The sequence below is a fragment of the Apis florea genome, unplaced genomic scaffold (assembly GCF_048593485.1).
Source record: "Apis florea isolate Af1SG1 unplaced genomic scaffold, ASM4859348v1 contig_2272_pilon, whole genome shotgun sequence".
Classification (NCBI taxonomy): Eukaryota; Metazoa; Arthropoda; class Insecta; order Hymenoptera; family Apidae; genus Apis; species Apis florea.
In genome coordinates this window covers 8,406,212-8,429,002 of record NW_028256549.1, presented here as the reverse complement: position 1 = coordinate 8,429,002, position 22,791 = coordinate 8,406,212, and the positions used below count along the sequence as shown (strand labels likewise).

General features: G+C 27.5%; 2 protein-coding genes across 4 annotated transcripts in view; both read left to right on the top strand.

The window, feature by feature from the left end:
• Positions 1–101: 101 nt before the first annotated feature.
• On the top strand, positions 102–3,445 carry Spag1 (Spag1 axonemal dynein assembly factor). Its single transcript, XM_031918028.2, has 9 exons — positions 102–378; positions 568–841; positions 991–1,201; positions 1,326–1,487; positions 1,553–1,680; positions 1,859–1,962; positions 2,025–2,785; positions 2,841–3,011; positions 3,079–3,445. The coding sequence occupies exons 1-9, from the start codon at positions 224–226 to the stop codon at positions 3,156–3,158; spliced, it is 2,046 nt and encodes a 681-aa protein (XP_031773888.2). The 5' UTR covers positions 102–223; the 3' UTR covers positions 3,159–3,445.
• A 264-nt stretch (positions 3,446–3,709) lies between these two features.
• LOC100866111 (uncharacterized) overlaps positions 3,710–22,791 on the top strand; it is a 31,241-nt gene continuing 12,159 nt past the window's right edge. Inside the window, exons 1-26 of one of the 3 annotated variants that reach the window (XM_086917900.1) lie at positions 3,710–3,839; positions 4,091–4,192; positions 5,477–5,664; positions 5,820–6,027; positions 6,135–6,305; positions 6,411–6,635; positions 6,708–6,951; positions 7,452–7,569; positions 7,704–8,629; positions 8,732–10,469; positions 10,539–10,700; positions 10,776–10,902; positions 10,991–11,205; positions 11,301–11,425; positions 12,105–12,347; positions 14,246–14,381; positions 14,463–14,566; positions 14,664–15,348; positions 15,421–15,591; positions 17,852–18,061; positions 18,125–18,406; positions 19,555–20,100; positions 20,197–20,366; positions 22,106–22,271; positions 22,335–22,496; positions 22,592–22,779. In XM_086917900.1, coding sequence (XP_086774026.1) covers positions 5,511–5,664; positions 5,820–6,027; positions 6,135–6,305; positions 6,411–6,635; positions 6,708–6,951; positions 7,452–7,569; positions 7,704–8,629; positions 8,732–10,469; positions 10,539–10,700; positions 10,776–10,902; positions 10,991–11,205; positions 11,301–11,425; positions 12,105–12,347; positions 14,246–14,381; positions 14,463–14,566; positions 14,664–15,348; positions 15,421–15,591; positions 17,852–18,061; positions 18,125–18,406; positions 19,555–20,100; positions 20,197–20,366; positions 22,106–22,271; positions 22,335–22,496; positions 22,592–22,779 — 7,476 coding nt within the window. In that variant the 5' untranslated portion in view covers positions 3,710–3,839; positions 4,091–4,192; positions 5,477–5,510. Of the gene's footprint in view, positions 3,840–4,090; positions 4,193–5,476; positions 5,665–5,819; positions 6,028–6,134; positions 6,306–6,410; positions 6,636–6,707; positions 6,952–7,451; positions 7,570–7,703; positions 8,630–8,731; positions 10,470–10,538; positions 10,701–10,775; positions 10,903–10,990; positions 11,206–11,300; positions 11,426–12,104; positions 12,348–14,245; positions 14,382–14,462; positions 14,567–14,663; positions 15,349–15,420; positions 15,592–17,851; positions 18,062–18,124; positions 18,407–19,554; positions 20,101–20,196; positions 20,367–20,972; positions 21,126–22,093; positions 22,497–22,591; positions 22,780–22,791 lie in introns of all 3 variants that reach the window. The other 2 variants (XM_086917898.1, XM_086917899.1) reach the window with 2 other exon arrangements.

The following is a 22,791-nucleotide window of genomic DNA, read 5'->3' as shown; positions in this document are numbered from 1 at the left end:
ATATGCATTTGTTATTGATCTTTCGTTGGAAATGCATCATAAAGAATACTCCCTATGTTATCGATTGAGTTTGATACAAGCATATTGTGGATAAAGCTGATAATTTGATATGCGTGTATCCATAGCAACTAATTAAACAGAAGATTGTAACAGAAACATATTCTCTTTTTTTGTTGTAACAGAAAAATATTCTTTCCAAAGAATAGATATTTTATTTGATATAATGGTCGAAACAGATACAAATATTATTCATAATACGAAATGTGGACAAAAGTCATTGCTCGAAAGATATGATATACCGGTTGAGCATCTTTCATACGAATATATTTCTGAATGTACAAATGCAAAAAAATTGGAGCGTATAGTAACTATATTGCGGTAAGTAGAAATTCGATTTTTCAAAAATTAAATTCTAATAAATTTTTGAATATATATTTTTTTTGAATATTTTTTAAATATTTCTTAATTTATTTTTCTTAATTATTCTTTAAATATTTTTTAAATATTTCTTATATATTTTATTAATATAATATTATTTTAAAATACATTGATACGTTTTGTTCACAGTTCTGGCGAAGAAGGATTTTATCCAGATTTAACAAAACATGCAGAAAAATGTTTAAATGTTATTAAGCCAACGAGTATAATTTTAAGAAAATCCGAACCCATTCTTAAACGTGATATGTTAGGACCAAATGAATGTAAAGAAATTGATAAAGATATTAATGATTGGATGTCTGAAATGCAGATTCGAGAAAAAGATTTAGAAGAAGGGAAAACAACTTTATTAAATTCTCTACCCTCACCAGACATTCGGGAATTTAAGGAAGAATCTCTAAAAGTATTTAATTTTTATCTAAATTTTGTTACATATATTATTTAATTAATTATATATTATTTAATTATATAAATTATCCATATTAAATATGATATATTTAAGTTTAAAATAAAGTTTTAAAAATATTTGTTTTATTTGTTTAATTTAATTAGAAAAATTTTGCAACAAATTTAAAAAATACTAAAAATAAACGAATTGCTTCTTGTGATTATTCTGCTTGGGATAAATATGACGTTGATGTTGAATTAAATAAAATAGATATACGAGAGGATCAGCAAAAAGTTGAAGCAAAAAAATTACAACAAAAACAAAAAGAAATTACAGAAAAAAAGAAGCTGGAAAAACATACGATTATCAATACATGTATGTTACAATCTTTAAATTTAAAATAGAGTAAAATAAAAAATAAAAAATATTATAATAATTATTTGAATAAGTTCCTAATTATTTACAAAAATATATAAAAAGAAAATAACTTTTTTATTAGCGGCACTAACAGGAACAGAATTAGACGTGATGGCAGATCAAGAAAGAGAAAAAGGAAACGAAGCTTATAGAGCTGGAGATTACGAGGAAGCTTTGGAACATTATAATATTAGCATAAAAATGAATTCGAATATAATTACACATAATAATCGAGCAATGACGTGTAAATAAAATCAGTTTTACTTACGTTATTAAAAAAAATCTATAGATTAAATTATATTTTTTCAGATATTAAACTTCAACGCTATAAAGATGCTCTTAAAGACTGTAACATAGTACTCAATGTAGAATGTATGAATATTAAAGCTCTTCTTCGTCGAGCTTTATGTTTAGATCATCTTGGAGAGTCATCTCAGGTATTCAAATAAAAATTTTTTCAGATAAAAAATTGTTTTTTATTCGCTTTTATCTTTGATTGCATTTGAAATTGAATTGCATTGAATTTAAAAAAAACAATATAATAATATATATTATATAATTATATATTTTTTATTAATTATATTATATATAAAATTATATACATATAATTATTAGGCATTGGCAGATTGTGAGGCTGCTTTGGTATTAGAACCTACTAATGCTGTAGCGATTGCGGGTGTGAAGAAATTAAGAAAACCTTGCGAATCTAGAAAAATAAGGTACGATAAAAAAATAATCATTTAATGACATATATTTAAATTGTTTAATTTTGCATTTTCAGAATGACTATTACAGAAGAACAAACTGAGAATACAAATAAAAAATTGATATCGAAGTTAAATGAATTTGAAGAAAAAAAGAATTATGTTTCACAGTTTAACTCGAATAGTATATGCTATTGCGATAAAGCGCCGGGTCCATCACGAAATTTAAATCCAAGTCCACATATTAAGGCTGAATATTGTCTTGAAAACAATAATAGAGAAACGACGATAATTAAAAGTATAGATAATTCAAAGAAATCTGAAAATGTTCAAAAAGTAATTAATGTGAGCACTGAATTGTTCAAAAATCCAGTTTCTTCTTCTAATAATTATTCTTCAAATGTGTCTAAATTATACGAAGAAAAAAATGATCCTGATCTCTTAACAACGAAACATAAATCAACTTTTTCTCGTACAAAATCTCCCATAGGAACTAATTCAGTTATTATTGAAGAATTACCTAATGAATCTAGTAACAAGAATTATATAAATGTTGAAATCAAATCGAAGGAAACAACGAATAAAAGTATATCCAACACAAAAATTAAGAACAAAAATAAAACATCCGATAAACAAATAAAACTTAAAAATCTGACGAAAAATTGCGAAAAATATTATTTAAATGAGAAACCTAGAAAAATAGAAATGGCAGATAAATATAAAAATAAAACTAGTAAAGAAGAGAAACCTATTACAAAGGTTACAAATAGTTCATCGAAAAATGATTTTGATCTAGGAGTATATGCTCAATTATTAAGATCATTAGATTTAAATTTAGGTTTGTATTTTAATGTAGCAACTGTATAAAATTTATTGTCATAAAAATATTTTAGTTTTAGGAAATGAATTAGATGGAAACAAGTTCAGTACCATATTGCATTGTTTAGAACAGTATTTTTGTACGTCTGACAATATAGAACTTTTGAATAATTGTTTAAAATCAATCAGTCAAATGAAGCGTTTTTCAATTATCAATATGTTTATGAGTAGCGAAGATAAACAAGGTATATTCGCAATGAAAATTATATTAAGTAATATTTATATAATTATTACAATACTTTTATTTTATAGCTGTCAAAAACATACTCAATTTCTTAGAAGAACATGGAACGTCAGAAGTTTCATCATTGCGACAAATTTACTGCATCTAAGAATACTACGCATGTATACATTTTAAAATGTTTCGAATTTTGTAGTGACATTTCAAGTACCAACTTTATATCTTCTAGTAATAATACATAAGAAATTATACTAATGATATTGTTTTTTTAAATTAATAATATATATAGTTAATGCAATTATTTTTATTTGAATAATAAAACATTATTTAAATATAAAAATATTTATAAAGTATTTACATGAAAGTATAGAAATATATAATATTTTTCTTAGAAAAATCACTAATTAAATCGTAAATAAAAAATTCTAAAGATTTTTATTGAGTAAAATTTATTTTCTATTATATTTTTTATATAATTAAAATCACATGCAATTATTAATATGTGTAACATCTAATATAATAAATTTAGTAGTAAATTTTTTCGCCGATTCTCTACCTCAATATTTTCTTTGCATTTTCATCTATCATTCAATGATGGCAGCACATGTACAGTTCTAAGCGAGTGCGCACTCTGGCTTTGTTCCGACATCCGGACTCCGTGACTTTAGCGCTTCGTCAGTTGCGTACTCTTCCGTTCATGCAGCTTATGACATTTTTTTCTGTTACTACAAGATGTTTACTTGGATGAGTCCTGCGAATTTCAACGAGGATCCCGATAATTCCGCGTGCAAAGCCGCCATGAAACTGCTACGGAGACAACAGTAACTGGAAGGTACGTGATCCGGCGTGATTACGAGCGGCCCGGGTATGTTTATAGCCTGCAAACTCTGACATAGCAATGGCGTACTGTCGCCGTAAAGGCCGTGCCAACAAAATTGTCCTTTGCCTTATTTAGTCTAAATTAATTGTGCACGCGGGAATTTAATCACAAAACAATGTTTCGTATGTGATGATATGGTTTATAGTGACAAGTACAGTTTGTGAGTTTTGGTGATGAAAAGTGGCGTTTTTCGGTGATTATAGTGCCTCGGTTTTCCCCACTGTGGAATGACCGCCGATTGTCGAGCGGCACGCCATCCTGCTGTAGCTGACTGAGGACTATACTATAAAGAGATTAAAAACTATGTGAGTTCGAACCAAAAACGAGGTTGTGTCTTTTATTAACAGTGAAAATAATTTTTAAGTGAAACCAAATTTTTCTTATGAAAATTAATATTAATATAGAAATTTATGATAAGACTAAGGAATGAGCATTGACACGTAAGAAAATGATTGATGTTTTGTACATCGCTTATACATGAATTATTAGTAACAATTTAAATAAATTTAAAAAATTTTGAATTATAAATATTATTTCAAGATTTTAAAAGATGAAAAATGAATGAAAGAATAAATATTAAATAAAATTTTATAAATATTGTGTGATTATATATATTTAAGATATATTTATATAAAATATGATATTCTTTTATTTAAAAATAGATCTTTACAATAAGAACATTTTAAGAATAATTTAACATATGAATAACTATTAATTGAAAATTTATTATTTTAAAGGAAAATTTTTATTTAGAATTATGTATTAATATATTTTAAAGGTTTGTTTGTCTTATGTTCAAAAAGATATTTATTTACTTCTAAAAAAACCTAAGTTTTTAATTTTGGAATTGTATATTTTGTGTTTAAATTATTTCAAAATATTATTTTTATGTTTAAAAAAAGAGTGAAAAAGAGAAAAATATGATATTTTATTTAAAAAAATATAAAAATATAAAATATGAAGTTGAAAGAAAGTCAAGGTTGAAATTAATACATTACATATAATATATGTGTTATAAAATTTGTTTGTATTTTTTTTTTTTTATAATGAATTCTTATAACTGTCATTAATTTTTTTATGTACATACAATTCATATATATTATATTTTTATCTTTTAAATGTCATTAAATAAAGATAAATAATATAATCTATTTTATAAAAATTCAGATCAATAATCATAGATCAAGAAAACTTATAATTAAATATAATTAATATATGTAATTAAAAAATATAATTTATGATAATTTTACAATAACTTATTATAGTAAAATTATGAATAATATTAAATACAAAGAATATTAAATATATTTTGTCAATTTTTTTAGCATATTATAATTATATTTTAATAATATTAAATACAAAGAATATTAAATATATTTTGTCAATTTTTTTAGCATATTATAATTATATTTTAATTTTGTATAATTATATTTTAATATTCAATAAGTTAATATATCTAAAAAATTTAGATATAAGAGATATATTTAAAAATTTCATTGTAATTCTTCAATTTTTTAATATAAACATAAATTTACAGAAAATTGATTTTTAAATTCACATTTATAATACAAATTTTTTTATTTACATAGGACTACATAGCAACAGAGGTCTAGTAGAGGTGCCATGGATGATGAAGAGCGTCTTGAGGGTGAGGAAGAAATGGAACTAGATGAAGCCTCTGATGGTGAAGATGAAGATGAAGAAACAACAGGAATTCCTGTATCACCAGCCAATTCAGATCAATTGCTTGGTCCTGTACCAACAACTCCTGGTAATAGTGAGTATATATATATATATATATATATATATATATATATATATATATATATATCATGTATTATATATTAATAAATTTATGATATGAATAATTTATATTGCATTTTTAATATTTTTAATATAAAATGTTATTATAAAAATTATATATCATTTCAGAGGAAGCACAAAAGTTTGTTTCTCTTGCAGTAACCCCAGATGAAGCTTTTCATGATCCTTTACGGTACCAGAAATTTCCACTTCCTGGAGGCAAACCTTTAAATATTAGGCGGGGCCCAGGTAGACCTAGAAAAGAACGTCCACTTGGTATTACACGTGGTGGAGGTACTCGTAGACCTTTTGGAAGAGGAACTACTAGGGGTAAAGGGTTAGTATTTCGTAAAAATGAAATGCATAAATATAATTTTTTATATTAAATTAATTTATATGTAATATGCAATTATATTTGATTTTTTTTTTATTTTTATTTTTTAGTCTTGGATATGCAAGAGGTGTACCACGCCGTACTAAAAGTAAAGATGATGATACACATTCAGAATCCCCAAGTCCTCTTCGTCTTGGTGAAGATACTCCTGATGGAGAGACATCTAACACTGAGAGATGCATGCCAGCACCAGAAGAACCACCATATTTTCTAGAACAATGGTAAGAATATCAAATATTTTTCTTTATATTTTTATATTAATTGCATTATTAATAACAAAATAAAAAAATAAGTAAAATATTTATTAAGAAAATGTAATTTTTTAGGCCAGGGAAAGTATGTGCTTTATGTAATTTGGGTGAAAGAAGTCAATTAGGTCAGGGTGAATTGTTAAGATTTACTTGCCCTGAAGGTTTCACTCCTGAAAAATCAACTAATCGCGACGAAACAACTGATCATCTTATTGATATATCTACTGGAGACAAAAGTCCACGTGCAGCAGGTCCTGGTGCTGTCACTTGTCGTAGACAAAAAAGTCTAGCTAAGTGCAGGTATTTAGGTACAATAAATTTTCATATATGTAATTATTTTTATGTTAACTATAATTAAATTATTATTTATAGAAATACTAGTCTAACAAATTTTTCGGAACCAGTGGAAGAATTAACTATAGTAGGATATTCGGAAGAACCAGAAATAGGAACATTATTTGAATCAACTGGGCACTATTACGTTCATCAATCTTGTGCAGTATGGTCAAGCAATACTCAAGAGTTAACAACAGAATCGTTGAGTCCAGCGATAGTTCAAGCTTCATCGAGACGTTGCGCTTTTTGTTCTCATTATGGAGCTGGAATTCCTTGCAAAGTCAGTATTTTTTACTCTCTTTTTTTAAATCTTTTTTATAAATATATATAAATATTTTATAAATATATATAAATATATATTTTATAAATATAACGAGTTAATCTAAGAATTATAAAGAGATATCATAATTTAGGCAACATATAATCGAAAACGATTTCAAAATATATATTATATATATAACTTTTTAAAATATTAATTTATTATTAAAATTGATTAGATTTTTTAAATTAAAAAATAAATAAATAAAGAAAAATAAAATCAAACAAAAATGAGATAGAAATTTATAAATAGTCTATAAAAAATACTCAATTGATAATATAATTTGTTCAATATTATTGGTCCTAATATCAGCAGTTGACTAATTCACTCACCAATAGTTAAAGTTCCAGCATCTGATTTATATGCTAAATGTTTTGTTTATTTGACCTAATTCAATACATAGTACATAGTACAATCAATTATAATAAAAAGTACAATACATATATTTTACTTTTTAATAGGTGGCATCGTGCAATCGTTATTTTCATTTACCATGTGCTGCAGCTTCAAGTTGTTTTCAAGATACAAAAAGTTTGTCCCTTTTTTGCAGTCAACATTTGGGACAGGTTCCACTTCTATGTAAGTGCTAATCGTTTATTTAACTAAAAAATTTATATAGAATATTTGTGTATTATATTTTGATATGTATACTATTTGTGTAGAATATTTATGTATATTAAATGTACATATTTATATATTCTCTTTTATTTTAGTGAACGGTGATGTTACATGTATGCAGTGCTGTGGAATGGGAGATGTTTCCAACTTAGTAATGTGTTCCATTTGCGGCCAACACTATCATGGTAGTTGTGTTGGTTTGGCATTATTACCTGGTGTACGAGCTGGCTGGCAGTGTGCATCTTGCAGAGTATGTCAAGTGTGCCGTCAACCAGAAGATGTTTCAAAAGTAATGTTATGTGAACGTTGTGAAAAAGCGTATCATCCTAGTTGTTTACGACCAATTGTTACATCTATACCTAAATATGGTTGGAAGTGTAAGTGCTGCCGTGTATGCACAGACTGTGGTTCGCGTACACCAGGCGCTGGTCTTTCATCACGGTGGCATTCCCATTACACTGTATGTGATTCGTGTTACCAACAAAGAAACAAAGGTTTTTCGTGTCCTCTTTGTAGAAAGGCATATCGAGCTGCCGCGTATAGAGAAATGGTTCAATGTAGTGCATGTAAAAAATTTGTTCATGGTACCTGTGACCCTGAGGCTGATCCATTAACTTATCAACATCGTAAAGAAGTTAAACCTGATTATGAATATGTTTGTCTACATTGCAAAAATATGGCACTTGTAAAAAGAAAAGATAATATTGACGATTATGGTGGAGATTTGAGTTTAAGTGCATCGCAAGAAAGTCTGTACGGTGATGGAGATTCGTCAGAATTTGATTATCAAGGAGGATCAGAGGAAGCACTGTATTCTATAGGTCTTGGAAAAGGAAAGCCATTTTGTGCGTCTAAAATTGCAAAGAAGCGACTAGGACTTGGAGGTGGAATCATTGGCCGACCAAAAGGAATTGGTAAACTTGGATATCAAAAACGACAAAAAATGACAGAATTTGGAAGAAAAAGAGGACCCAAAGCAAAAATGAGAGGTATTTTTGGTGTACCTGGTGTAGGACTGCAGGTAAAATTTATATTAGTATTATTTATATTAGTTCTTAATGTCTTAATGTCTCTTCTTTTATAGAAATAAATATATCTTAATTGTGTATATCAATTATTACAGAGACCAATGTCAGACTCATTTTCAAAAGAAGATGAACCAGGTATTGAAAATAGACTTGTATTATGTTCTGCAAAAGATAAATTTGTATTGACTCAAGATATTTGCGTAATGTGTGGTGCAATTGGCACTGACCAAGAAGGATGTTTAATTGCTTGTGCACAATGTGGTCAGTGTTATCACCCTTATTGCGCTAATGTCAAAGTTACTAAAGTAATATTACAAAAAGGTTGGCGGTGCCTTGATTGTACAGTATGCGAAGGTTGTGGTGAAAGAAATGACGAGGGTCGTTTGATTTTATGTGATGATTGTGATATCAGTTATCATATTTATTGCATGGATCCACCATTAGATTATGTGCCACATGGAACATGGAAGTGCAAATGGTGTGCCCATTGTCAAACATGTGGTTCAAATGATCCAGGATTTAATAGTAGTTGGCAAAAAAATTATACACAGTGTGGTCCTTGTGCATCTCACACTGCCTGCATATCTTGTCAAGAAGCATATAATGAAGGTGATTTAATAATACAATGCATTCAATGTGAAAGATGGTTGCATTGTGCATGTGATTCGATTAAAAGTGAAGCAGAAGCTGAAAAATGTGCAGAAGAAGGTTATATTTGTATACTTTGTCGTCCAAGAGATATTCCACCACCCCATATTTTATGTAGTCAACCAAAACCACAACCAAACAAATATCCCCGTTCTCCACCACCGACATCACGCAGTCCTGATCTTTATAAACCTTCTCCTCAACAATATTTAATTGATGGCGTTTATTTATCTGAAGCTGGTATGAATCACATAAAATCATTGACTTCAGAACATCAACAAACAAGAAAGAAAAGAAGAAAAATACATCCTTTAATTGATAAAGAAGCAGATATAATGGCAACTATAGAATCTGTAGTTGCTGGTGGGAGTTTAGATAATTCTTTAGAAGAAAATGGAGGAAAAATAGATTTAGCGGATGTTAAAGACGAACCAACAGAAGTACTCAAAGAAGGTATGGTATGGACGCCACGTGGTGATCAACCACCACCAGAAGGTTTTAGTATTTATACAACTGAAAATGGCATACCAATTTTAAGACGTAAACGACAACGTAACTTACAAAAGTTAGGCATCGGTGGTTTTATTGTTAGATTAAGAGGTACTCGCAAAGATAAAGAAGAAGATGGAGATACAGAAAAACCATCGGATTCAACAGTTGTAAACGATGATAAACCACGTAGAAAACCACAGAGAAGAAAACCAAAGACAAAACTTTCCGAATGTTTTCCTCTCTACATGCAAGAGGCGTTCTTTGGTAAAGATCTTATGGATACAACCAAAGATAAGGAATTGGAAAGTAGCAGTGAATCAGATAGTGAACGAAATGTATCTGGAAATGCAGATACTATTCAATTATCTCAAGATGAATTAAAAGCAATGGAACAAGTTAAAGCTAAACAAGAAAAGGAAGAAGAGAAAGTACCTTCAGAAGCACCTATAAAACGTGAAGAAATTGTAGATGACGAAGGTAGTGATACTGAAGCTCTTGGTGATATATTGCCTATTTCGGGTGATTTACTTGACAATGATCTTGTTAATACTATAATGAATGAACCAGATGAAGACTTAGCAAAAGCTAGTGAAGCGTTAGATGAATTGGATGATACACCAGGAACGACTAAAGATGAATTAACAGATATTCTCAGTCCACATTTCAATATAGAATCAATGGTCAGAGATACAGGTAGATTATTATCAATTTTCTATTATTTATAATAATAATAATATTAATTATCAGTTACATTTTTATTAGGTTTACCTAACATGGATAGTAAAGATATTGAAGAAATATTTAAAGGGGTTTTAACTGATGAATCTCAAGAATCTCAAGAATCATCAGTTTTTCCTGTTCAAACTCAACCACCACATCCTGCATCTTCTACAACACCTCTTGTGTCTCCATTACCACATCCTGGTAAACTAATTTAATAATTATTTTTGATAAAAAATTATGATTTAAAATACATAATTTTTGTAAAAAATATAATAGGTATACAAACAACAATGCCTATAGCAAGACCTCAAGTACCTGGTACATTACCTTCTGTTGGTCAATCTAATTTAAATTCTCCAATGAGTTTTCCACCACCATCTCCATATCATTCAGAATACAGCAAGTATGTTCATATTACATATAATAAAATTGAAAAATAAAATATTTTAAATAATTTTTTTTTTTTTCTTTTTTCATTCTATATTTTATAGTAGTCCACAATTCAGTCCTGCTTTCTCTGAACCACGAAGTCCATGGGTCAATCCTGATGATGAGGGTACTTCATCAACAAGCAATACTACAATTTCTTATAACCAAAGAAGTAATCTTAAAATGGAAGCTGATGAAGCTTTAGGTCCAGGAGCTACTATATCTTCTGTACTTTATGCAAATATTAATCATCCAGAATGGAAAACAGAATATCCAGGTATATATTTATTTTATTTTTTATTTTGAATGTATTTTAGATATAAGTTTAATTTAAATGATTATATTAATTTATATTTATGTATATTATTTAAGCTTGGTCAGAAAGATGTAAACAAATATTGAAAAAATGGCGTGCATTGCCCAATGATAAAAAAGCTCCATATCTAACACTGGCAAGAGATAATAGAGCTGCAATTCGAATGAAAAAGACTCAGCAGGTAGGAATAGTTTTTAGAATACTTCTAAAAAAAATATAAGTGCTAGAAAAGCGTGAATCTTTATGTGAATCGTATCCATTGTCATCTTTAAAGATGTCTTGTGCTAACACACAGGTCAAACTAACAGCTTGTCCTTTGTGTCCAATACCTGTACTTACAATTATTGAAATTTCATTCACATGATCTGTTTAAAGAAGAAACTTGATAATATAATATAAAAATATAGATAATTAACTGCAATATAAAAAATTTATAATTACATTAACTTCTAATTGTTCTTTTAATATTATATTACATTAAAATATATTCTTTTATATTGGACATAATATGCAATTGCTTTATATTTATGTTAATCGCCATGATGAATGTTATTACATTATTTAATTACATTGAAACATATTCTTTACTTACATTCTAAATATAAATCACCATTTTTCTAACAATATTTAATCATATCTTCAGTCAGATCATGTTTCATTAGAAATGTAGATGCTAATTTGATATTTTAGGAATACCGATTTAAATCTAGCTTTTTCCCAATAGTGGTCCTTCATTTTCCTTAGAATCCTCTGAAGAATTGAATTTTACACTATTGCCTTTGTATGATGTATTTTCGAAATATGTAAGCCATGAATACTATAATGTAAGTGTGTGAACGAGGCACCCCTTGAACCGACAGATATCCAAGGATATACCAAGCACGACCCCAGTCACTGCAACAAGTGCACCTACCATCATCACCAAACCTGTCACAACTATGACATCAGCTCAAGTTTCTCCAGTAGTAGCTATGGCTTCCAACCAAAGGCAGATTGGACTTTTGACCTCAGTGGGCAGTGAAAAGACACAGGAAAAGAATGGAATGACTGTGTCGACCGCAGGAGTGACAGTATCAACAGTTAGCAGTAATCATCATGCGGAGGTGTGTGCGGTGCAGGGACCGCCGAAGCAGCTAACATCTACTTCCCCGAGTCCTTCTCCAACATCCACGACCCCTTCTTCTTCACCCAGGCCCAGTTCTGTGAATTCTATTAATTCCATTAACAGCCTGGCGCACCAAGAGATATCCGGTAGCCAGGCTAGAGTAGCTCAGTCGTCAGCCACGCCTTGCACATCAGCAACTGCTTCTTACTGCAACATGGGCGCCGGTGAAGGGCAGCATCAAACGTCACCATCCCAGCAACGTCCTACACCTGCTCACATTACGATCAGTACCAGTACTATCGCTAACAGTCTGAGCATTTCTCAGGCATCCCCCACTACCAACGTTATGGTGGGAGTAGGTCCTGTTCGCCAATTATCCTCGGTAGACCACCAGATTAGAGTGCTCACCCCATCTGAAATCATGCGCACCCTTCCTTCCCTCAGCCAGGAGCACTACGATCCGCCACCCACTGCAATTATTCACACTGTACCTGTACAGTCCCCGGCTATGGTGAGCCACCTATTCTGTGCCTCTAGTGTCTTGCTTTGTGCCACGTGTCTGATCGGCATTTAGTGTCCTTTCCATTTTTAGAACAAAGATAATAGAATTATTGTTGTATATGCATCAATCTCAACGATATTTTAGTTATTTTTATCAAAGATATAGAATATTCCAGTCGTTAATGCATTATTGATATGATAAATAGTTTCATGTAATGAATCATATCTCATGTTAAAATATATATTATTTTTATTTAATAATATTTAGTTTAATTGATCAGACACTTTTTATTATATTATATAAATTTTATATTAGATAATTTGTTGGACTGTATTATTGCAAATATTTTATTTTGCATATCTCATTATATTGTAATGGCATGTTAAAGACAACTGGTAGCACATATTTTTCTTTTTTCCTGTTCCTTCATTCCAAAAATATTTCATATAAATATTATATTTCATATAAAAATAAATATATTTAACTTCCTATTTATCCATATGATATTGCTTTTTTTAAATTGTGTTATAAATTCTTTGGTAGATATTTGTTGAATGTAATATGTTATACCCTACAATATTATAATTAATTTTACTAACGTTTGTTGCTTTTTACATTTTCAGATGCTTATGTTTTTAGTAGTACAAACACAACAGTATTTTAGATTTGGTGTTATTATTTTTATACATATTATGTTATACATATATTTAATTATTATTATTTAATCATATTTAATAACAATTTAAATTTTTAATTGCTAACAATATATTTAAAATATAATTTTAAAGTATTTTAAATTATTTATGTTTTCAGTTGCATATGATTTTTATTATAAATATAATAAATTTTTTTTATTTTATTTAATATGCACAAGAAAAATAATCTTGTATCTTTTTGATACAAGACAAAATATATTTTTTTCTACTCAATGATACAGTGCATGGAAATATTATAAATTAATCTGAAATAAATGTTTATGGGTGTTTTGTGTGGTAAAAAAAAATTTCTTTATATAAACTTTTGATTAAATAATATTTATTCTAGATGGTGGCTGGTTATTATAACTGTGTTGCATATATAAATATTAAGATTTTGCTAATTATATTAATTTAGTAATATCATTTGAATGTTGAATTTAAAGTACACTTGGCTGATTGTCAATTTGCCTTATTGTATATTTTATATTGCTTCGAGAAAAAATGGATCACTATATTCTTAAATTACTTCGTTGATTAAATAATTAAATAATATTAAAAAATATTAAAAATTTCGAAATAAAATATTTTATTATTATTAAATAATTCGTATTAAGTATTTTATTGACACAGATTGTAAGAATATAATGATCTTCTTTTATAACTAATTTTTAGATCTAATAAAATTGTTTTTAACAGGAACAAGAGAGACTTTCCAATAGAGATCGTTCCAGTAGAGAAGCTGAACAAGAACGTCAATGGAAACAATTGCAAGCATTGCGTCAACAGCAAGCACAGATGCAACAACAAGTTATTCATGAACAACGTGTACATGGTATGTAATTCTAAACTAAAATATATATATATATTTATAACATTTAAATTTTGGATTTATATTATAAATGTTTTTTGGTAGCTATTACTAGAGTTCATAGACAAATAAATGACGATAATACAACTCAAGTAAATGCCGACAATACTACAGGATTAACAACACAACTACAAGTTTCCACATCACAGGTAAAATTTTAGTTAATACTATTATAATTTTTACATATTTTTTATATATTTTTACAATGATGGAAATATATTTTTATAAATATTATTTATTTTATAGGATGGAAATCATATGGGACCATTAGCTTCACCGTCTCCAGGATCACGCAATACATTTGCCGCTCCTTCCATAAAAGTTACACGAGGTTTAGCACCTCAAAGTCCTCATCAGAGTATACCACGTTTACCCACTCAACCTTGTACAACAATGACACGTCCAGTTGGAAATGTTGTTAGACCAGGAATGCCAAATAATTTTACACAACCACCTTCTCCGTTTTCTCCGCAAGCGCCACAGTCTCCTCATGATTTTCCACAGTCTCCAGCTTCATCACAACCTCAAGATCATTTTCAACGTTTTGATAGTACTGAAGCTTATTCTCAAGGTTCTCAAACTCCTAGGTCACAAATTAGTGGTACATCATCGTACTCCACTTCTCCAAGAAGCGATGTCTTTTCTCAACCACCAGGTACACCACGGCCTATGTTTAATGCTCCTACTACTCGTCCTTCTACTCATGTATATGCACCATCTCGTACACCTGATCCATACAGTAGCCAGCCTCCCACACCTTCTCCTGCTCCAAATTATTCCTCACCAAGGCCAGAATCTCGACAAGATTCACAACAACCTGAAGTGTTCAATCAACAATCAGAAGTGATTAATAATAGACAGTTACGTGATCTATTGCAAAGACAACAATTTAATAAAAAAATGGAACCTGTGAGCACTACATGGAATCAAGGTATATTATATAGTAGAGATTATTTTATTTTATTAAATCATATATTTCAAATAAGTTTGTATCAATTTCTAGATAATCAAAATAATACGGAAAGCAATCAACAATTTGATACAGGTCATGTACAACTTCCACAACAAGCGGCAAGTAGTACTGGTGAAGGTACTTTCAGGCATCCTTTACCTCCTGGTATTGTTAGAGCTAGGATGCCTATTCAACCAAATGTTTTAATAAGAAATCAAATTGGTAACATTCTATATTGTTTATTTTTTCTTATTGTTGGATCATGCCATGTCCAAATTGATCATTTTTTTCCTCGATGTTTTAAATTTTATTCAAATTGAGATATAATATAATATAATATAAAGATATAATATGATATATAATATATAATGTTCACATAAAATTAGAGAAATATGAGTCATCACTGATTTTGTTTAAAAATTATATTTTGAATTCTGCGATTTTTGCCAATTTTACAAAAATTTGAATGTTTATATTGAAAATATTTATCAGATATATTTCATCCTTTTTTTTTTTTTTTCATTTTGGAAGAAATAGAAAAATTTTTAAATATATCTTTTTTGAATCAATTATTTTTTCAATATTAAAAATTAGCAATTTTAGTTTTCAATTTTTAGATTGCGTTTTTAAAAAATTAAAATGTTTTTTATGAATTAGTTGAATCTTATTTTCATGTTATTTCAATTAATAAACGAAAATTAATGGACAATTAATTTCATAACAGATTGAAAAATTATTTTAGGTATTATTTTAGGTAAATAGATCATTACTCTTAGGTAAATAGATCACGATGGTCGATTGATCAGTCACTAGTAGTCACTACTATCTTATGTCTGTTTTTTTAGTGAAGTGATAATTATGAAATATGATTATGAAATCAAATAGTTTTATTATCATCTCAGTAATATCCATCAAATTACCATCTTATTAATAATTTATAAAAATTTGTAAAAAATTTTCAATCTATCTTATATAAATTTAAAAATATGTTATATTCAAAATTTTTTGTGCCATTTTAAATTGTTTTTTTTTCCAAAATAAGATTTAATTGCAGATTTAAATTCATATACAAAATATATTTAAGATATTTATTAATATAATATTTTTATATTATTATAATGAGCTGTTACATATTATATATATATAATGTAAAGATAGAACAAATTTTATAAATTTAATGTATCATATTTATGATTTTGATGATTTCTTTTTTTTTTTACAAAATTATATGTTAGAATCACAAATTCTATGAAAAACTCTTAAATGTACATAAATGTACATTATTTTATATATATATTAGATAAAGATTGTTAAATAATCAAATATTTTCTCAGAAATTATTTGAATGGATAAAAATATCATTTTCAAATATTACTTTCGATGCAAATGAGAAAGAACAAATAGAATATACTATCAATTTGTTTTCTTTGTTGTAGCATTATTTATTATTGCCATTAGTAGAAGTTTCATAATTTTATGCAATATCACAAAATAATTTTATAAAAAATTTGTTTATTTAATAATTGTTTTTGATATTGTTTTTGATATAAAGTTATAGTTTAGTTTTTTCTTATATATAACTTTTAATCCTGTTATTCAAAATTATTTTATCCATGTCATTCTTTTTGATATTTCCATATCTTTCTCTTGATAGAAGATTAGCTAGATTAATTTTTAATGATATATAAAAACATATATATGTATATATATATTATTAAATGATGAAAAATATGTATATAAATAACATCGATAATGAATAGAAAAAATATATAAATTTGATTATTATTAAAAATTAAAATTATGTACTGGAACTGTATCATTGATTATTATATAAAAGTAGATCAATATAATTTTTCTATAAGCTTAAATGATATTATTGAAATAATAATAAAACCATTTGATTTCATAGATTTCTCTAAAATAACATAAAGGATAATAATGACACAGTCAAATAGTTATAGGATAACATGCAATTTATCTAAAATGAAATCTATTGCTGTTCATTATTTTGTTAATTAAAATAACATAACAAAACGAGACTTAACTGTTTTATAAAAAATATTTTGAGAAATATGATACGAATATTTTAAAAAAAATTCGATTTCAAATTAAAAAATAAAAATTTGCTTATAATTTTTAATATTAAGAAAATAATATTTTAATCCGAAAAAAATATATTTAAAAAATTTTTTTCATGATTAAAAAAATGAAAAAAATATGATATTTTTAATATAAAGTTTTTAATATAAAAATAGATTATAAAACTTACGTTTTAAATAAATACGAAATGAAAAAAATAATGACTTATATCTTTTCTCATGAACTATATTATGTGAATTATATTATATTTTAATTTAAATAAAATTAAAGACAATAAATCAACAAAAAAAGTAATCAATTTTGTTGGAAATGATCTTCACAATCACAATATTACAAAATACTTGCTGTTTCATTTTATTAATTTTATTTAACATATGCTTAGGAATAAATTCAAGACATCCTGTGGCAGGAAACATAGATGCTAGAATACAGAATATAGATCCACGAACTAGAATGCTTTTGCAAAGACCACAAGTAACTGCAACCATACCTCAACATTTTCAAGGAAACCAGACTTTACAAACACGTATGCCAGCTGTAAGAAATTCTATTACAGAACCTTATGATGTCTTACAACAACAAAGATTTCCAGGTATATGAAATTTGAAATTATATGATATTGTTCTATATACTTTAACAAATATTTTATTTATAGATCCCAATCAAGGACAAAATATAACTCAACGTATAGTACGAACACCTCAAGATAACTTAAATCAGGGAATTAGAATGTTAAATCAAGGAGTTAGTATAAGAGCTCCTTTGATACCAACAACGGTTAATGAAGCTACTGTTAGCCCTTCTGAATCATCAGAAATTCCTGATAATGTTACTGCAGAACTTGAAAAATTAGAGCAAGAAGGAGCACCAATGGTTGAGGTCGAGGGCGTAAGTGCAATATTGGGAGACTTAGGAGATGATGATGATGAACTGCTTGGTAAGTAAAACATATAATAACTTGGAATTTGTTTTATTTTTAATTATATAAAATTTATAGTAATAATAATCAGGTTTTTTCAGGCTTTTTGTTTATTTCGAAGTTTATTTAATCAATTTCGTTAAACAAAAGTTAATCAATTTCTAATAAATTGCAATAATAAATATTAATACTTTTTAAAAAACTTTTTTTTCAATAAAAAATTATCTTATTTTTTTAAATAAAATTATGTATTTTTGATATTTATTTTAACTTGAATTATATTTAATATCAAAATAAGTGATATGATTTATACTCTATAATTAATTCATATATATTAATAATCATTTCATAAATCTGAATTAATTTTATTATTATTAATATATTATATATTATTAATATGTAAAAAGTTTGATATGGTTTATGTTTAATTTATAATGCATGTACCATTAATGAATTACAATAGTAAAAAATTTTTCAATAAAAATTTTTTATTTGATATTTAATGCCTAGAAACAAAAGTCTAATATTATATTCATAATCAATTTTTTCTTTTATATTTTATTAAGAAAATTAACTTGGGAAGTTATTTTGCTAATACATAAATCAAATAACATAACAATTTATGTATTATATTGATGTAATTGTTTGAATATAACTTATTGATGTTTTCACTTTGATGTAAATAATGAATATACTAGATTAGATTCAAACTCTTGTACATTATAATTATTATTATTATATTGTACACAGTTATAAATCAAATATATAATTTAACATATAATTTAATACTTTTAAATATATACTGTATATATTATAATTTATTTACACTATAATTTAATACTTTTAAAATTTTATTTTTATAAGTTAATATTTTTATGTAATTATTCCAGATTTCTAAATTCAAAATCATAATGTAATAGATAAACTCTTGAGATTAATTATAATGTTATGAAGTCAAAAATGCATAATGTTTCAAGATCATTAAAATGACTTTAATTTGAATCGAAAAAGAAGTTTTTAAAAAATTTTATTTTTGTAATTTGTTGCAAAGTGAATTTTGTTTAAAACTAGAACTATTTCTTCACTAGATTAACGGAAAAATCATTATAATAAATATCCCTTACATATAAAGTTGAATATAAATTTTAATTCTTCTTTTGTTACAGCTGAAATGGGAGCAGATTTTAATATTTTGGAATATGCAGATCCCGAATTAGACAACATTACTGGTGGTGAGAAAACAAATATACTTGATTTAGATTTAGAACAAGTTGAAGTAGAGACAAAGGACGAAAAACAAAAGAAGGAAGTTAAGGATGAAGAGCGAAAATCAACAGAATTGAGTGTAACGAATGCGGTACACACTGACATAAGTGACACGTGTACGACAACTACAGTACAAACACCAACAGAGACATCTAATGCTCCAACACAAGCACAAACAGTAACACCTATTACTGCAACATCACAAACATCACAACAGTCATCTACAATTATGCCTCAATCACATGCTCAAGCAGTTGTTGTACAACAACAAATGCATCAGCATGTGCAGCAAGCTGCGGCAATGGGTAGACCAATGCCTCCAGGAACTCGCTTACTTTCGCCTGATGGAGCAGTTGGTGTTGTTACATCAACTAACACTGTTACAGTCAGTTATCCATCTACATTTCCTGGACATCCTCAGAGAATACCACAAACACATATCCAAGGTATGTATATTAAAATATGCTCATAATTGCATGATTCTACAATATTCTAAATAACTTATCTTAAATACTGTTTTTAACTTAAATTTATTATTACAGTATCACAGCAACAACGTCTTGGTATGAGAGTAACAGGTGTACCAAATGTTGCTGGTAGAGTGGTTGCTGTAAATCATATGATTGGCCCTCGAATGCCTCTTGCACCACCACCACCACCACCACCACCTCCATATCCTGGACCACCACCCCCTTATCCCGGACCTATACAGGTTTGTATACGTTATACATATTCTTGATGTTCTGATGTTTTTGCATCGCTTTAATCTTGAGTATTTTTTATGCAATTATATCTAATAACACTTTCTTCTAACCACAAAAATACTAAATATCTCGCAATCAATAATGATCGCTTTTCGAAAAACATAACACAAATTACAAAATCAATCTTTAATTTTATAATAAAAATTAAATATCATAATCTTAATTTATTATATATTAGATTAATTTACTATTTACAATTATTTTTATGATTTTTACGATATATATATTCTTTATGATACATTTATTAATGTACTATATAATTCAATACAAATTAATATACGGTTACGCGGATATTGTATTTTTAATATCAGAAAATTATTTTTAATTTTGTAATTTTATAGTTAATTTTATATTTTGAATTTTATCATAAGTATATAATATAAATTATCAAGTTTTGTTAAGTATAATAACAAATAAGAATAGGAAATCTCGAATTTGTCATGAATGTAGGATGTAGGCAAGTAATTTAATATAAAAGTATATAAAAGTATTGGCTGGTAAAATGGTGTTTTCGCCTGGGTGTTTGCAATGCATTGGTGTTGGTGCATGTCTAGATGGGGCTGTGTCCAGGTGGGCGGGGTATGACGCGGCCCCCAATCCATATAGGGCACCCAGTACCGGTGGCGGGTCCACCAATGGCCCCTGTGGTACATACTGGTACGCCCGCAATGACACCTCACCCTCACCGAAGACCCTTGCTTCTGCAGGTGAGCAAGACTTGGGGACTTTTCAGCATTCAGCATAATATCACCTGCAATGATATTAAAATTCAAAATTTTATTATATAAATTATTTTTAGTATTTTTGCACCATTTTTTTCATTTTGTTGCTGATAAAAATAATATTATTTTTTAAAGAATAAACATCAGATCATATTAATATCTAAAATAAATTTCTATCATATATAATATTGAAGATTAAAATAGAAATTTTTTTATTATTAATGCTATTTTTCTATTTTATTTTTTGATGTAGATATTAATATTTTAAAAATATATATCTTTTATAATCTATATATTTATTAAAAATATTTCTTTCTACATTACTAAAATTATAATATAAAATTATAATATAATATATATATTGTAATATAATATTATTTTTATTATCTAATTTTTATTATTAAATAATTTATTAATAATATTTTGTTCTTTATATATTGTATTAATAATAATATAAATTTATATCACACTAGAAATAAAATAAATTTAAAAAATAAAGAATACATAATTTTTGTTTCTAAAATAAAATTTATAATAGATTTTTTGCACAATTATTATATAATATATACTGTTAATAAAAAATGTTGCATTTTTATGTGTGCATGTATGTTTTAAATAGAAAATACTAGGCTTCAAAGATTGTGTATTAATTTGCTTCATTATAGTTACAAATTTATGTTCATATTTTATATAAACATCATTTTATCTAAATATTTGTTAATAATTGCTAAGAATAAAATATTTGCATGTTTGTATTATTTTTTTTATTTGTTGGGATAATTAGTATGTCTTGTTTCAATATATAATTAATAATATATAAAATATATAAAATATTATGATATAGAAATTTAGTATATATATAATTACTTATCACTTTTTAATCCTTTCATTAAAACACAAATTTTTCCATAATATTTCATAAATTGGTTGGAGATTCGATAAGCTGTCAGTAGTGGTGTTTGCAGGAACAACCATTATTATTGGAAGAATTATTGGAACAAGAAAAACGAGAACAAGAAAAACAGCAGCAGCAACAACAACAACAACAGCAGCAGCAGCAGCAGCAACAGCAGCAGCAACAACAACAACAAAGTGACACTACAACTCCTGGAGGACCCCTTCTAAGTGACAGTGAGTTTGAACAATTTAATGCAGATGTTTTGGGTTCTGCACCCCTTGCTTCTCCTCCACAAGGAATTACATCAGTACCTGGAGGAGTTCCTGTAATTAGGCCATCTTGTACATCAAGCCCACCATCCGCTCCAGGTACCAATTGGCAGCAAGCAGTACCGGATGCGACGAAACTAACAGCTCAGGTGCCTAGACAACCAATTGCAACTCAAACACCACCAGAACGTTAGTATCGTGAACACTTTATATGAAATATATTGTACACATTAGTATGATTAATGATTTAATAATATAAAATAAAATTAAAATTTTTTTTATAGCAAGGGTTGCCACATTTAATATCTCCCAGATTCCTGCCCCGCCTACCCCTCCGGAGAATATTGTGAATGAACAGGATCGTCAAATACAACTGCAGTACGAGCAATGGCTAAATCATCAGCATCAAGTGTTGACACAGCAGTTGAAGTATTACGAAACTGAGGTACAAAAGCTGCGTAAAATACGAAAAGTAAGGATAGAA

Excerpts from the sequence above, each read along its gene's own strand:
- Spag1 (XM_031918028.2), top strand. The coding sequence starts at position 224 with ATGGTCGAAACAGATACAAATATTATTCATAATACGAAATGTGGACAA. Across the intron at positions 842-990 it reads TTAAGGAAGAATCTCTAAAA|AAAAATTTTGCAACAAATTT; the intron begins GTATTTAATTTT and ends TAATTTAATTAG. Across the intron at positions 3,012-3,078 it reads GAGTAGCGAAGATAAACAAG|CTGTCAAAAACATACTCAAT; the intron begins GTATATTCGCAA and ends TTTATTTTATAG.